The sequence below is a fragment of the Anabrus simplex genome, chromosome 2, assembly GCF_040414725.1.
Source record: "Anabrus simplex isolate iqAnaSimp1 chromosome 2, ASM4041472v1, whole genome shotgun sequence".
Taxonomy (NCBI): Eukaryota; Metazoa; Arthropoda; class Insecta; order Orthoptera; family Tettigoniidae; genus Anabrus; species Anabrus simplex.
Window position 1 is genome coordinate 454,886,037 of NC_090266.1, and position 13,363 is coordinate 454,899,399.

Sequence of the window (13,363 nt, forward strand, 5' to 3'; positions counted from 1 at the left end):
TTTATACTATTTTAATTCAGCAGGGAGGGCTCTGGTAGTCGCGCAATATACAGTATTTGCAGTGCAAGAGGTAGGCAGCAATTAGTGGAGTGTGGTCAATCATGGTTGAGTAGAATTGTGTGTGTACTAATTTGCCATCCTAGTATGAAATCGGTCGATAAAACAGATAGTAACATTACAAACATGCTTTTGCATGTTTCATACCGTGAACATTTTTGAAATGAAGAATCGTGCAATGAAAAATTTACCTTGAACTGAAACACAGAAAAATGATAAGTTTACACACATTACAGAATTATGCATCACGTATTCACGGAACAGTTTATATGTATAGCACAAATATTGACGTGAGACACGTGAATGTAACATACCAATAATACCTATGCCTTACCAACAGACAAAAGTGCCCCCGAGATGAAATTCTGGATTACGATGAAGCGCATTATCATGAAAAAGCTAACCCATTCAGAAACTATTGCGGCTTCCTGAACTGGTGATGTGATCGTAGTCGTCAGTGTTTCTGTATAACGTACGGGTATGAACACCTCTCGTTTCTCACAACATTACGTCCTAAACGATGAATATCTGCACATCTTGCCCTTCTGGTGATGACTCTGTTCTTCCTGCTGCTGCTGCTGCTGCTGATGATGATGATGGTCATGCTGACTGTTGCTTTAAGAGGCCTAATATCTAGGCCATCGGACACTCATATTCTGACGCATTCCATCTGATAATATATAGAACATGTACTAACGTCGAGTGTGTGTATGTTATGCTGTATTTCTTATATTTGTTACAAAAGCTAGTAACCGGTTTTCAATTAACTCTACCTCTTAATATCCATAATTAAATATCCCTCCTGCCACTTTCACTTGTCAACGACTCTTATTACATCAGTGCGTATGACTTCTAATTTACTATGGGTGGCCGCTCCTACATTCCTGTTAATGTCCTCCGAAGCAATTTTCACCACTGCCATGTTACCAATAATGTTACGTTTCGTTTACACTGTACAAATAATAATACGTCTGAATATTGTTTGTGGTGTAGAGTCTCCGTGGCTCAGACGGCAGCGCGTCGGCCTCTCACCGCTGGATACCGTGGTTCAAATCCCAGTGACTCAATGTGAGATTTGTGCTGGGCAAAGCGAAGGCGAGACAGGTTTTTCTCCGGGTACTCCGGTTTTCCCTGTCATCTTTCATTCCAGCAACACTCTCCATTATCCTTTCATAGCATTTATCACTCATTAATAAATCACCTTGGGAGTGGCGACCCCATTGTAATAACAGCCTATATATGCTTCATTCATCCCATCCCTGACCCGGTCAATGACTGGAAAACAGGTTGTAGGTTTTCATTTTCATTGTTTGTGGTGATTCCATTTGCTTAGTAGTTAGGCATTTAGAGCTCCGGTCAAATGACCGTGTGAGTTGGCCGTGAGCTTAGGGTCGCGCAGCTGTGTGCTTGCATTCTGGAGATAGCGGCTTCGAACCCCCTGTCGGCAAGCCTGAAGACGTTTTTTTTCGTGGTTTCCCATTTTCACACCACCGAGCTCGATAGCTGCAGTCACTTAAGTGGGGCCAGTATCCAGTATTCGGGAGATAGTATGTTCGAACCCCACTGTCGGCAGCCCTGAAAATGGTTTTCCCTGGTTTCCCATTTTCACACCAGGCAAATGCTGGAGCTGTACCTTAATTAAGGCCACGGCCGCTTCCTTCCCACTCCTAGCCCTTTCCTATCCCATTGTCGCCATAAGACCTATCTGTGCCGGTGCGACGTAAAGCAACTAGCATTTTCACACCAGGCAAATGCTTGGGCTGTTCCTTAATTAAGGCCACGGCCACTTCCTTTCCACTCCTAGCCCTTTCCTATTACATCGTTGCCATAAGACCGAACTTTGTTGGTGCGACGTAAAGCAAATTGTAAAAAAATACAATCAAATGAAAATGATATTTTGTAACCTTCCACCGTAATCTGGCGCATAGGCTGCTTCAACCAATTATGTTAAATGAAAACAAGCTCAATAAATTATAGAATTATCACATCAGTCCGAAATCATTGCTTCACAGTTCGAACTTCATATATTAAATTGGCTGACAACACCGCAAATACATTATACAAATATTGAATAATTCATAATTGGACTCTCCATGTGACCAATTAGTCAGCCAACCTAATGAGTGTTATTACCTAATTACTGCACGTAGTATACTTGTAGTGAGTGAGTAGCGAAGAAGCTCTTTGAATTTGAAATTGACTCCTTTTAATATATTCTCGTCGTGGTGTTCATAGCTTGACTCGCGTATTTTAGCGATTTTAAAAATTCCGCTTGTATTTATATTGGACTAAAAATAGTCGCTACTTCTAAGAAGGAAATTGTTAAAGTTCTACTATCTTTAGACAGAATGTGGTAACTTGACTCCTGGTCTCTACATTAAATAAATAAATAGTTGTTGGGACGTAAAAATATTATTAATATTATTAATATTATTATTATTATTATTATTATTATTATTATTATTATTATTATTATTATTATTATTATTATTCCCAAGCCTTTCCCAGTTATGTGCGGTAGGCACTAGTGTGGACTAACCCTAGTTTTACGACCGAGAGGATGCGTCGTGCCGACCACACGACCCCTCGTAATCTGCAGGCCTTCGGGCTGAGCAGTGGTCGCTGGGCAGGCCAAGGCCTTTTCAAGGGCGTTAAGTGCCGGGGGGTTTAGTTAATACTAGATATTTTACACGTTTTGTTCAAATCGTAGATGTATAAAAAAAGGAATGTATTGTTTTGTAATACCATCATTCCTATTACTCTGTCCGGCTCCATGGCTAAATGGTTAGCGAACTGGCCTTTGGCCACAGGGGTCCCGTATTCGTTTCCCGTCAGGGATCGCGAATTTTAACTTTAATTGTTTAATTTCGCTGGCACGGGGGCTGGGTGTATGTGCCGTCTTCATCATCATTTCATCCTCATCACGACGCGCATATCGCCTACGGGAGACAAATCAAAAGACCTGCATCTGGCGAGCCGATCTTGTCCTCGGACACTCCCGCCACTAAAAGCCATACGCCAATTCAATTCATTCCTATTACTCTAGCTACATCAAGTATCGTGCAACAGCTGACTCAATGCTACACACCGTTCGTCAGCACAGGTATACGAATAATTATGGAGGTATCTGTAGATAGAAAGTGCAAGCCGAACTCTAAGGTGCACCTGTCTTACATGTAGTAAGTCGAGTACATGGTAGCAATCCCTTTTATTTTTGGTTTATTTTCACCGTCTCCTAATGTACGTGAAATATCCTTCCTTCTACACATTTTAGTGAATTAAATTGTATGTATATCTAAGAAGGGACGGTATATCATCAGGATTGGACGAAGACGGGATGGGTGGAGATGGAAACAACTGCACAAAAATGGTTAGTTACGTTAACAAGAGCTGGAAGTGATGACCTGTTTGGTTTATGCACATCTGAGCACGCCAATGCGCTGTACTGTAGCCGGTGTTATTGATATGCAGGTTTCGGTGATGAGTTGTCGGAGGCGCGCAGGACTTCCTCGTCCCCGTGGATAAACTGTTTGTTTCAAAAGCCCCCGCAGGAAGAAGTCTATTGGCGTTAAATCCGGTGACCTGGCGGGCCAAAGAACAGGTCCTCCTCTTCCTTTTCATTTTCCTGGATGTATCTCATTCAAATAGTTACGGATATCTCTAGCAACCAACGTGATGGAGCTCCATCCTGTTGAAACCACATCGTTAAAATATCTCCAAGTGGCACATCCCCTCCTCTCCCCCCACCCCGCATAAATGTGAGTTCATGGCGTAGAAAGTGCAGGTAGCGTGCGTCTGTTAGGTGACCCTTAGAGAAATACGGTCTAATAAGACGATCACCCAAGATTCCACACCACACATTTTCCCCCTTTGCGCTTGATAGGCTGCTTTTCACGCCCAGTGGGGATTCTCAGCACTCCACTAGTGCAACTTGTGCCGGTTGACGGCACCATTATTTTGGAATGGTGATTCGTCCGAGAACAAGATTTTCTTTAGGAATGCTGCCAGGAATTCATTCGAGCTTCGAAATTCCGCCCGTGGAGCTCCTGGTTTAGCTGTAGGTTGCCTGTTGTGCAATTGTCCATGTACTCGTGCGTGGGTTATTGCGAGCTGTGTCCAGAACAGTCACTTCATTCTCACCAGACGTTATGTTCTCTCAGACAGGTGGCATCGTCTGAAGGACTCCGGCTGTTCGTAAACATCTTTCAACACTGTGGAAAGTCTTAGCAGTCGGATATCGCCTGTCCGGATAACTTTCCTGTTACAGACGTAGTGCCTGCAATGAACTGTATCTTGCTTTCCCGCTTTCCCGTTGAGGATCGTGTCAACCTATTCGTCCGTGGAATACGTGGTGGTTGACAGGAGAGATTTCATACTATATAGAGTGCAGTGCGCGCAGCATACAGAAACAACAACAAAAACGGCGTTTTACAGCTTACGTGTGGCTCACACTGGCCTATGTTTAAGCAATGAAGCTTCATATCGATGCGATTACTTTTGTACTATATAGGACTCGAATTAGCAATACTACATTCCGTTTATCGGTGGACTAGCGTCCCACCACACACACTACGCCACAGCTGTGAGTATTCAGAATGCCTTAGAGTGCGTTACTCCTCCAGCCAGGTGTTCCGTACGCTCTCCACGTTACTGTAACATAATTTTAAGCTTTATGCGTTTTTCTATACCCGGTTACTAGGATAATCATAACATAATATTTACATGGCGGACTGGCGTACGATGAAAGATTGAAATGATGCCGTATTATCGGTCTACAGTATAGTCACTTGGCGGGAACGATAATAGTGTTCAGAATTGTTTGTAGTACATGGTTACAGTGCATTAGTAACATACGGGATACAACAGAGAAATATCAAACTCGGGACAATCTCGCGCGTGTGTTGAGCTAACAAACAGAATATGTGACGCGTTGCACGGAAAGGGATCTAAAGTCGGATTTTTCATTTTTGAGTTTTTTGTAGTTCTAAAATTGACATCAGAAAACGAAAATTTAAAACAATAGTTCATGCTTCTAGGTGCAATACTTCAGAAGATATGAATTATTGACTGTTGCTATTAAGAAAATTGTATTTTTAGAAAAGCGCAATTACAGGTTTCACTACTTTTCTCAGCAATTGAACAATGTTTTCATTACATCGAGTGGTGAAGACTCGAACTGCCGCGTAACTTATTTTGTTAAGAATACCCATAGATAGTGGAAGAAGTCAAAACATAGAAATGCAGATTTTCACACCACAGACAAATTTGTTCAGCTCTGCTGTAAAATTTCCATTGCCGACTTGGGGTCCCTTCCGCGTCACGGGTCACATATCGGTAGGAGCAGCTGATTCGCCTGATTTAATAATAATTTTATTAGCTTTACGTCCCAATAACTACATTTAGAATTTTCGGAAATGCCGGGGTGCCGTAATTTAGTCCCGAAGGAGTTATTTCACTTGCCAGTAAATCTACCAACACGAGGCGGATGTATTTGAGCACCTTCAAATACAACAAGACTGAGCAAGGATTGAACTTGCCGAGTTGGGTCAGAAGGCCAGCGACTCGACCATCTGAGCCACTAAGGCCGGCTCGCCTGGTTTAGAGCAGTTTCAATGGTGCCATGAATTGCAGGCTACGGTCATCATAAACTTCATCATTTCTCGTTCATAGGTGAGAGAGACACTTAAGAAAGAGTACCGAAGGTCGAATGAGAGGCAACAAAAGTAAAATGCTTCGGTTAGACTCAGTGGCGGCTGGTGCAGAAAATCAGTTGTTTGCTGTAACCGATTTCCATTGCTGACTACGGGTCCCTTTCGCGCAATGGGTCACATATTGGCAGGAGCAGCTGATTCGCCTGGTTTAATAATAATAGTTTTATTAGCTGTACATCCCACGAAATACATTTAGAGTTTTCGGAGACGTCGGGATGCCGTAATTTAGTTCCGAAAAATATTCAGAAACGTATGCCGTTTTCAAGAGGCTCTCCACTGAGTTTTCAATACTGAACAAACACGCCAACAACCCCAACACATATACACATTCTTCATACAAAACCAATTAAACATACAATAACACCTGCAACGACAAAACATTCACGAACTCAGAAACACTTGGTGTGAGCGCGCAAAAACAGTTCTTCTCAGTGTTACCAAATCATTGAAATAAAACCAGCAACTTCGTAATTACATGCTATGTTGTTATAGTGAAATTGATAAACAAGACATTTTGTAATTGAAGAAAATCATAATATCATGTCCTTATTTTGACAACATGACCGCCTCTGTGGTGTAGTGGTTAGCGTGATTAGCTGCCACCCCCGGAGGCCCGGGTTCGATTCCCGGCTCTGCCACGAAATTTGAAAAGTGGTACGAGGGCTGGAACGGGGTCCACTCAGCCTCGGGAGGTCAACTGAGTAGAGGTGGGTTCGATTCCCACCTCAGCCATCCTGGAAGTGGTTTTCCGTGGTTTCCCACTTCTCCTCCAGGCGAATGCCGGGATGGTACCTAACTTAAGGCCACGGCCGCTTCCTTCCCTCTTCCTTGCCTATCCCTTCCAATCTTCCCATCCCTCCACAAGGCCCCTGTTCAGCATAGCAGGTGAGGCCGCCTGGGCGAGGTACTGGTCATACTCCCCAGTTGTATCCCCCGACCAAGTGTCTGAAGCTCCAGGACACTGCCCTTGTGGCGGTAGAGGTGGGATCCCTCGCTCAGTCCGAGGGAAAAACCGAACCTGGAGGGTAAACAGATGATGATGATGATGATGATGATTTTGACAACATAAAAAGTAAAATTTTTATACTTCGTCGATTTACAAATATGGCTATGGAATAGTAATAATCGTAAAACGGAGCATTAAAAGTGAAGTTCAGTAACATTTTAATGGTTTCAATAACTGATCAAAAATATCCCTTTCTAATGCAGCTAGATCATGATATGATGTGAAAATTGGTAACCACGGAAAACCATCTTCAGGGCTGCCGACAGTGGGGTTTGAATCCACTATCTCCCAGTTTGAAGCTCATAGCTGCGCACCTCTAACCGCACGGCCAACTCCCCCGGTAGATATAGGCAAACAGTAGAATCTTTAACGAAAATAAGTTAATGTTGATATAATACAAGATTCGACTTAGCTTGTACACTTGCAGAAAGTTTCTTGCAGAGAAATGCTTTATTCAATTATTATAGCAGTTTATCAACTCATTAAGTAACAAGACAACTAGAGCCGTATTCATATTTCATAATCAAGGTAGATTTAGGTATCCAATAGTTAAAATAAGTTAAATATAGAATATATTGTTTAATTAGCTCCAATACAAGCTTTGAACGTAGTAAACTAAGTCACGTTTTTGGAGCATTACTGACGAAATCTCGTTGTTTTGAGTTTCATAGACTACTTCAGAGTTGGTTATATTTTCTTCCTTCTTTTTCAGTCAACCATCCATAACTCGTTTTGTTAAGATAATTGAAAATGTGCCCTTCTTGGCGTAAAAAATGATCGACTGCAAATTATCAAGTCCTCGAGTATAAGCACAACGTAGGGAGGAAACAAGTTGTCATAAAGATCTCTTAACTAATGAATACACGGAGGTTTATTTACTTTGTAAAAGTGGAGACTTCTATGCTTTTTGTCAGTTTCCTAACTTAATAAGTCTACACAAGTTTATCGGAAATGTTTCATTGGATAAAGGTATACCCACGAGTAACATAAGAAATATTTTGTTACAAAACCGTAGCTCTGGGCGAACTAGAAAACTTGACGTTGATTTTTCAGTGTAAGTGGATAAGGAGAGGTATCAGTATGATATGTAATGTATTGTCAAAAATGGTTCATAGCCTATTCCATATGGAAGAGTGCATCAAGATCGACTACAGGTCTGTGTTAATTTTTAACAGAAGTGGACTTCGATGGTTTATAATCTCATTAACTCATTTACTGAATACGTAGCTATCATTTAAATTTTGAGATACTCCTATATGGAAATCTGTAATATTTATGATATTTATATCCCCTGAAAGATGACTACACACAATTTTGAGAATCACCTGTTTATAATATCCTTTTCTGTCATTTTTGTTGCAGTCCGTCCTCTATGGGTCCAACTTCTGGGAGAAAATAAGCCCTTATCCGCAGACAACCCGTACGAGCTGTCATGCCAAGCCGTGGGTACGAGGCCAGCACCGGTAATTACGTGGCTCAAGGGAAGCATATCCTTGCGCAACACTCGAGAGCAGGTGAGTTCCCAAAATGGGTTCATGCAATTTTACGTTACAGATAAAGGAGATCGGCCACAACGATTGGAATAAATCGAGCGAGTTTACCACGTAATATGTGCCGTATAGAAGATAATACAATTCAGAAAACTGGCCCTGAAATAAGGGGCTTGAGAACCTCGCCCTATTTTGGTCGCCATTGTTAGGCTGCTGTACATCAAGTAGGATAAATCGTTAATGCCCATATGTCAACCATGTACTCAACCATTTTGTCCTGATACAGCATGGTCTCGATATAAATCAATGGAATACATTTTCTGCGCAGGATCAAGGCAGAACATATAATACAGTATCTTTGAGTTGAAGATTCCACTACTATTACGTTCTTCGCCCGAGTTGTACAGCACGTTATATACAGGTCACAGACGTTTTGAATACATTACAGAATTCATTATCAAGGCGGCTGATGTACTCCTACTCGATCCGAGAAAATCAGTCTCCCGAGAAAGCTAAAATTCATGTGAAAAGTTTAATTAACTCATGCATAAGGTATAATATTGTCAGAATCATTGGTGGAATGGTCAGCGTTGAGGTGTACGGTTCAGAGGGTCTCGGGTTCAATTCCTGGCAGGGTCGGCAATTTTAATCGCGTGTTATTAACTGAGTGCCTGGATTAGAGAGAGAGATTTTTGAGATTAATAAGGTTATATTATACAAAGCATACAGCAAAATTTAAAATGTAATTATCAATTTATAGTCTTTAAATTAACTTGTGTAACTTAGAATATTAAGAGTAGAATAAAATTTTAAGTTTAATCGTTAATGAAACGATATTAGTTTTAAAATAATACTGTATGGAAAGAATATAATATTGTAAATCAAGACTTTTTCCCCCTTCTTGGTTTTCAGTGTCAAGATCTTTATTCATTTTCTTGGTAATTGGTTTGATACTTAAATATAGTCCGTGATGCACTGCTGGAATGTAGTACAGTAGACGTAGCAAATATCTTAATTTTAAGTGATTAATATCCCTTCCTGATGGGTACAGGGCAATCATATTTTCCAGTGCTTGTTTCAACACTTCGTTTGTGAGCAACACTTTCATCTTTCTTTTTTTTTTTGTTCTTATTTGCCTCCCAGCTTGTTTTCGGAAAATATGAACTTTTGTCCGTGACTCTGAATGTTTGTACGAGAACTTAAGGAACAGGATAGCTGGCTTGTCTTTTGTTACTTTTATAGTTGTTATTTCTCTACTCAGTACTTTTCTACCCTCATCATTTAGTTTGTCGTTCACTACAATGTTTAAGAGTGTTTTTAAATGACTGAAGTCTGCACATTCCATGTCCACTACTGTAAATGTTTTTTTTTTTTTTTGACCCGGGCCCTTTTAACAATGTTTCTCCAGTTTTTTTGGGAGTGTAAACATAATTAACTTGTCGTGACATTTTGTCTATCATTCGGAAATCACTATCACTTGGCAACAATGTGTGGCCAGGCACCAGAAACGAATTTTTTATTTCATAAAACTTCCCAGTATGTACCAAAATGTAATGCAGAATAAAGATAACCATATTCTTATTTTGGTCGCTACAATAATCTGAGAAGAAATAGAGTTTTGGTTTGTTTTGTATTAACTGGTTGTTAGCGAAAAAGTTTGGTAGACATGAACCTATTTCACAGGATCTCCAAGAAGCAAGATTTTCTGTCCAAATACTCATGATAGCAGATTTGTCATTGCAGACAAGAACACGTAGGTTATACATCCACAACTACCTAACATAGAACACTTTTCCGTAGGTATTTCAGGTAAAGGTAAAGTCTGCTGTATGTCGTATGTGTTAACTAAGTATTCATAAGTAGAAACTTTAAAGTCCTTTCTGGCCTCAGTTACTTTTGTATCCTCGTTCTGCTTTTATTTGATGAAACCTAACCGCGTAGGGGACACCATCCCCACCCGTAGCCCTCCATTCATCGCATACTGCGCAGGTGCCACTTAAAGGTGCCTTAATTCCAATGTTAAAAGTTTTCATTAAAAACGCGTAATAGCCGTGCGGTCAGGGGCGCGCGGCTGTGAGCTTGTATCTGGGAGATAGTGGGTTCGAATTCCACTGTCGGCAGCCCTGAAGATGGTTTCCGGGTTTCCCATTTTCACACCAGGCAAATGATGAGACTGTACCTTAAGTAAGGCCACGGCCGTTTCCTTCCCACTCCTAGGCCTTTCTTATCCCATCGTCGCCACAAGACCTGTCTGTGTCGGTGCGACGTAAAGCCAATAGAAAAAAACTCGTATTATTTCTCATGTCCGCCTCTGTGATGTAGTGGTTAGTGTGATTAGCTGCCACCCCCGGAGGCCCGGGTTCGTTTCCCGGCCCTGCCACGAAATTTGAAAAGTGGTACGAGGGCTGGAACGGGTTCCACTCAGCCTCGGGAGGTCAACTGAGTAGAGGTGGGTTCGATTCCCACCTCAGCCATCTTGGAAGTGGTTTTCCGTTGTTTCCAACTTCCCCTCCAGGCAAATGATGGGATGGTACCTAATGTAAGGCCAAGGCCGCTTCCTTCCCTCTTTCTTGTCTATACCTTCCAATCTTCCCATCCCCGCGCAAGGCGCCTTTTCAGCATAGCAGGTGAGGCCGCCAGGGCGAGGTACTGGTCATCCTTCCCAGTTGTATCCCGACCCAGAGTCTGAAGCTCCAGGGCACTGCCCTTGGTCGGTAGAGGTGGGATCCGTCGCTGAGTCCGAGGGAAAAACCGACCCTGGAGGGTAAACATATAAAGAAGAAGAAGAATTATTTCTCATATGAATGGGGAGGACCTTGTCACTCTGTTCCTCGTATTCTTTGAGATAGAGTCTGTGCATTTCAGAAACTGATGCCACCGACCTTATGTAGCTCTTGTGTGGGTTTTTCTTTCTAGGAAACATATTAATATGTTTACACGCAAAATTAAATTGGCAGTCAGTTACTTTTTCCAACACTTCCCATGCCTTCTTCTCTTGTTCTGACATGGCACTGATGGGACGGAAAGTGACCCAGATAATGCAGTAGTTCCATTCAGACTTGCATCACTATCACTAAAATCATCGTCAACTCTTCCACACGATTGTTCTTCTTTCATCCCACGTTTAGCAACTGAAACACGCTTTCTAGATACAGAAAAAGTGTCATGAAAAGCTTTAAAACACACTCTAACACTTTCACCGCTTTCATTTTTTTTGTAATAGTAGTATGTCACCTTTCTTTTAGGCTCACGTTACTTTTTTCGCATAGGCTCTCTTACATGTCTTCTGTTTAATAAGACCGAACAAAAACGCATTTTGTATTGTAATTTGCAAGTTTATAAAATCCTAAAAACAGTTTTCTTTTTCAATATCAGATTGTTTGTAACACTAACACCACTTAACATTAGCCTTTTCATTCTTCACTGCGCACTTACATCCTTCACCAATTCTCTTAGCAGGCACACGTTTCTCACATAAGCTTCATCACTATTTCTCAATCCTTTAGCTACGGACCTTCTAATTGTTTTCATTTCGTTTACGTTTTTTATATTTACTCACATTAAAACCACTGTTTGTACCACCACAAGATATTTTACTCACGTTAACACTACTTACTATTTGTAGCATCACAAGACATTCTCTGGTTAAAAAAGTAACTACATGTCACTCCCGCCCCTCCGCTCCAGTTGACCGAGGCGTATGGGTTAGCCAATTCTCTTACTCAGACACTCAATTATTTTGGCTCGGGGACTGTGTGTTTGTGTTTGTCCCAACACTTCCCTTTTCATATTCAGATAACACACCACACTACTACCACCAGAGAAACACGCAATAGTCAATATATCCCTCCATACTGTTGGCGTCAGGAAGGGCATCCGGCAGTATAACAGGGCCAAATAAACATGTGCGACACATCTCACGCTCGCGACCTCCCAGGCGTGGGGAAAAGCCGTAGAATAAGAAGATTCACAAGGTACGATATTAAATTACTTTTTAACTAATAGGAGCCTCCGTGGCTCAGGCGGCAGCGCATCGGCCTCTCACCGCTGGGTTCCGTGGTTCAAATCCCGGTCAATCCATGTGAGATTTGTGCTGGACAAAGCGGAGGCGGGACAGGTTTTTCGCCGGGTACTCCGTTTACTCCGGTTTACCCTGTCATATTCCATTCCAGCAACACTCTTCAATATCATTTCATTTCATCCGTCATTCATTAATCATTGCCCCAGAGGAGTGCGACAGGCTTCGGCAACCGGCACAATTTCTATCCTCGCCGCTAGATAGGGGCTTCATTCATTCCATTCTTGACCCGGTCGAATGACTGGAACAGGCTGTGGATTTATATATATTTAACTAATACATTTTCCATTGTTCCCATTTTGCTTACAATACTAATAAAATAAATATAACATATGAGCACAAAATTAAATTATCCTCAAATACACTGGCGGAAGATGAAACCCCAAAACCAAAAAAGACATAACTTTAAAGGAATGCATTTTAAGCTAATCAATTGCCTAAGTAACATTTATTTGATTACAGTTTACAGGTCACGGTTTCAAGACATTTGCGCGAGAAGACACGTGACATTGTGACACATTAATAACCACTGTAGACACAATGATTTTGAATGCAAGGGTGCAAAAGTGAATGCATTTTGTGGTACAATCGCCGAATGTCATTTTGTGGGATGGAGTTCCACGCCTGTTGCACTTGGTCAGTCAAATCAGCAACGGTTGATGCCGGTATTGGATGGCGCTGGATATTTCCTGCAATAACGTCTCATACTTGCTCAATGGGAGAAAGGTCTGGTGATCTCGCAGGCCAAAAGAACTGGGCGATTCTCTGTAGAGCACGTTAAGACACAGCAGCGGTATGATGACGAGCGTTTTCCTGTCGGGAAACAGCCCCTTGTATACTGCGAATGAATGGCAGCATAACCGGTTCAGTTACCAGTGTGACGTACAAATCCGCTGTCAAGGTACTTAGGTTAAAGACCAGAGTGCTCCTGCTATCAAAGGAAATCGCTCCTCACACCATAATTCCCAGTGTAGGTCCAGTGTGTCGACGCCGCAGACAGCTTGGTTCGAAGCGTTCATCT

General features: G+C 41.8%; 1 protein-coding gene across 1 annotated transcript in view; it reads left to right on the top strand.

The window, feature by feature from the left end:
• Nucleotides 1-8,072: 8,072 nt before the first annotated feature.
• LOC136863575 (uncharacterized) overlaps nucleotides 8,073-13,363 on the top strand; it is a 633,079-nt gene continuing 627,788 nt past the window's right edge. The window contains exon 1 of the mRNA XM_067139956.2: nucleotides 8,073-8,288. Within this exon, the coding sequence (XP_066996057.2) occupies nucleotides 8,073-8,288 (216 nt within the window). The remainder of the gene's footprint in view (nucleotides 8,289-13,363) is intronic.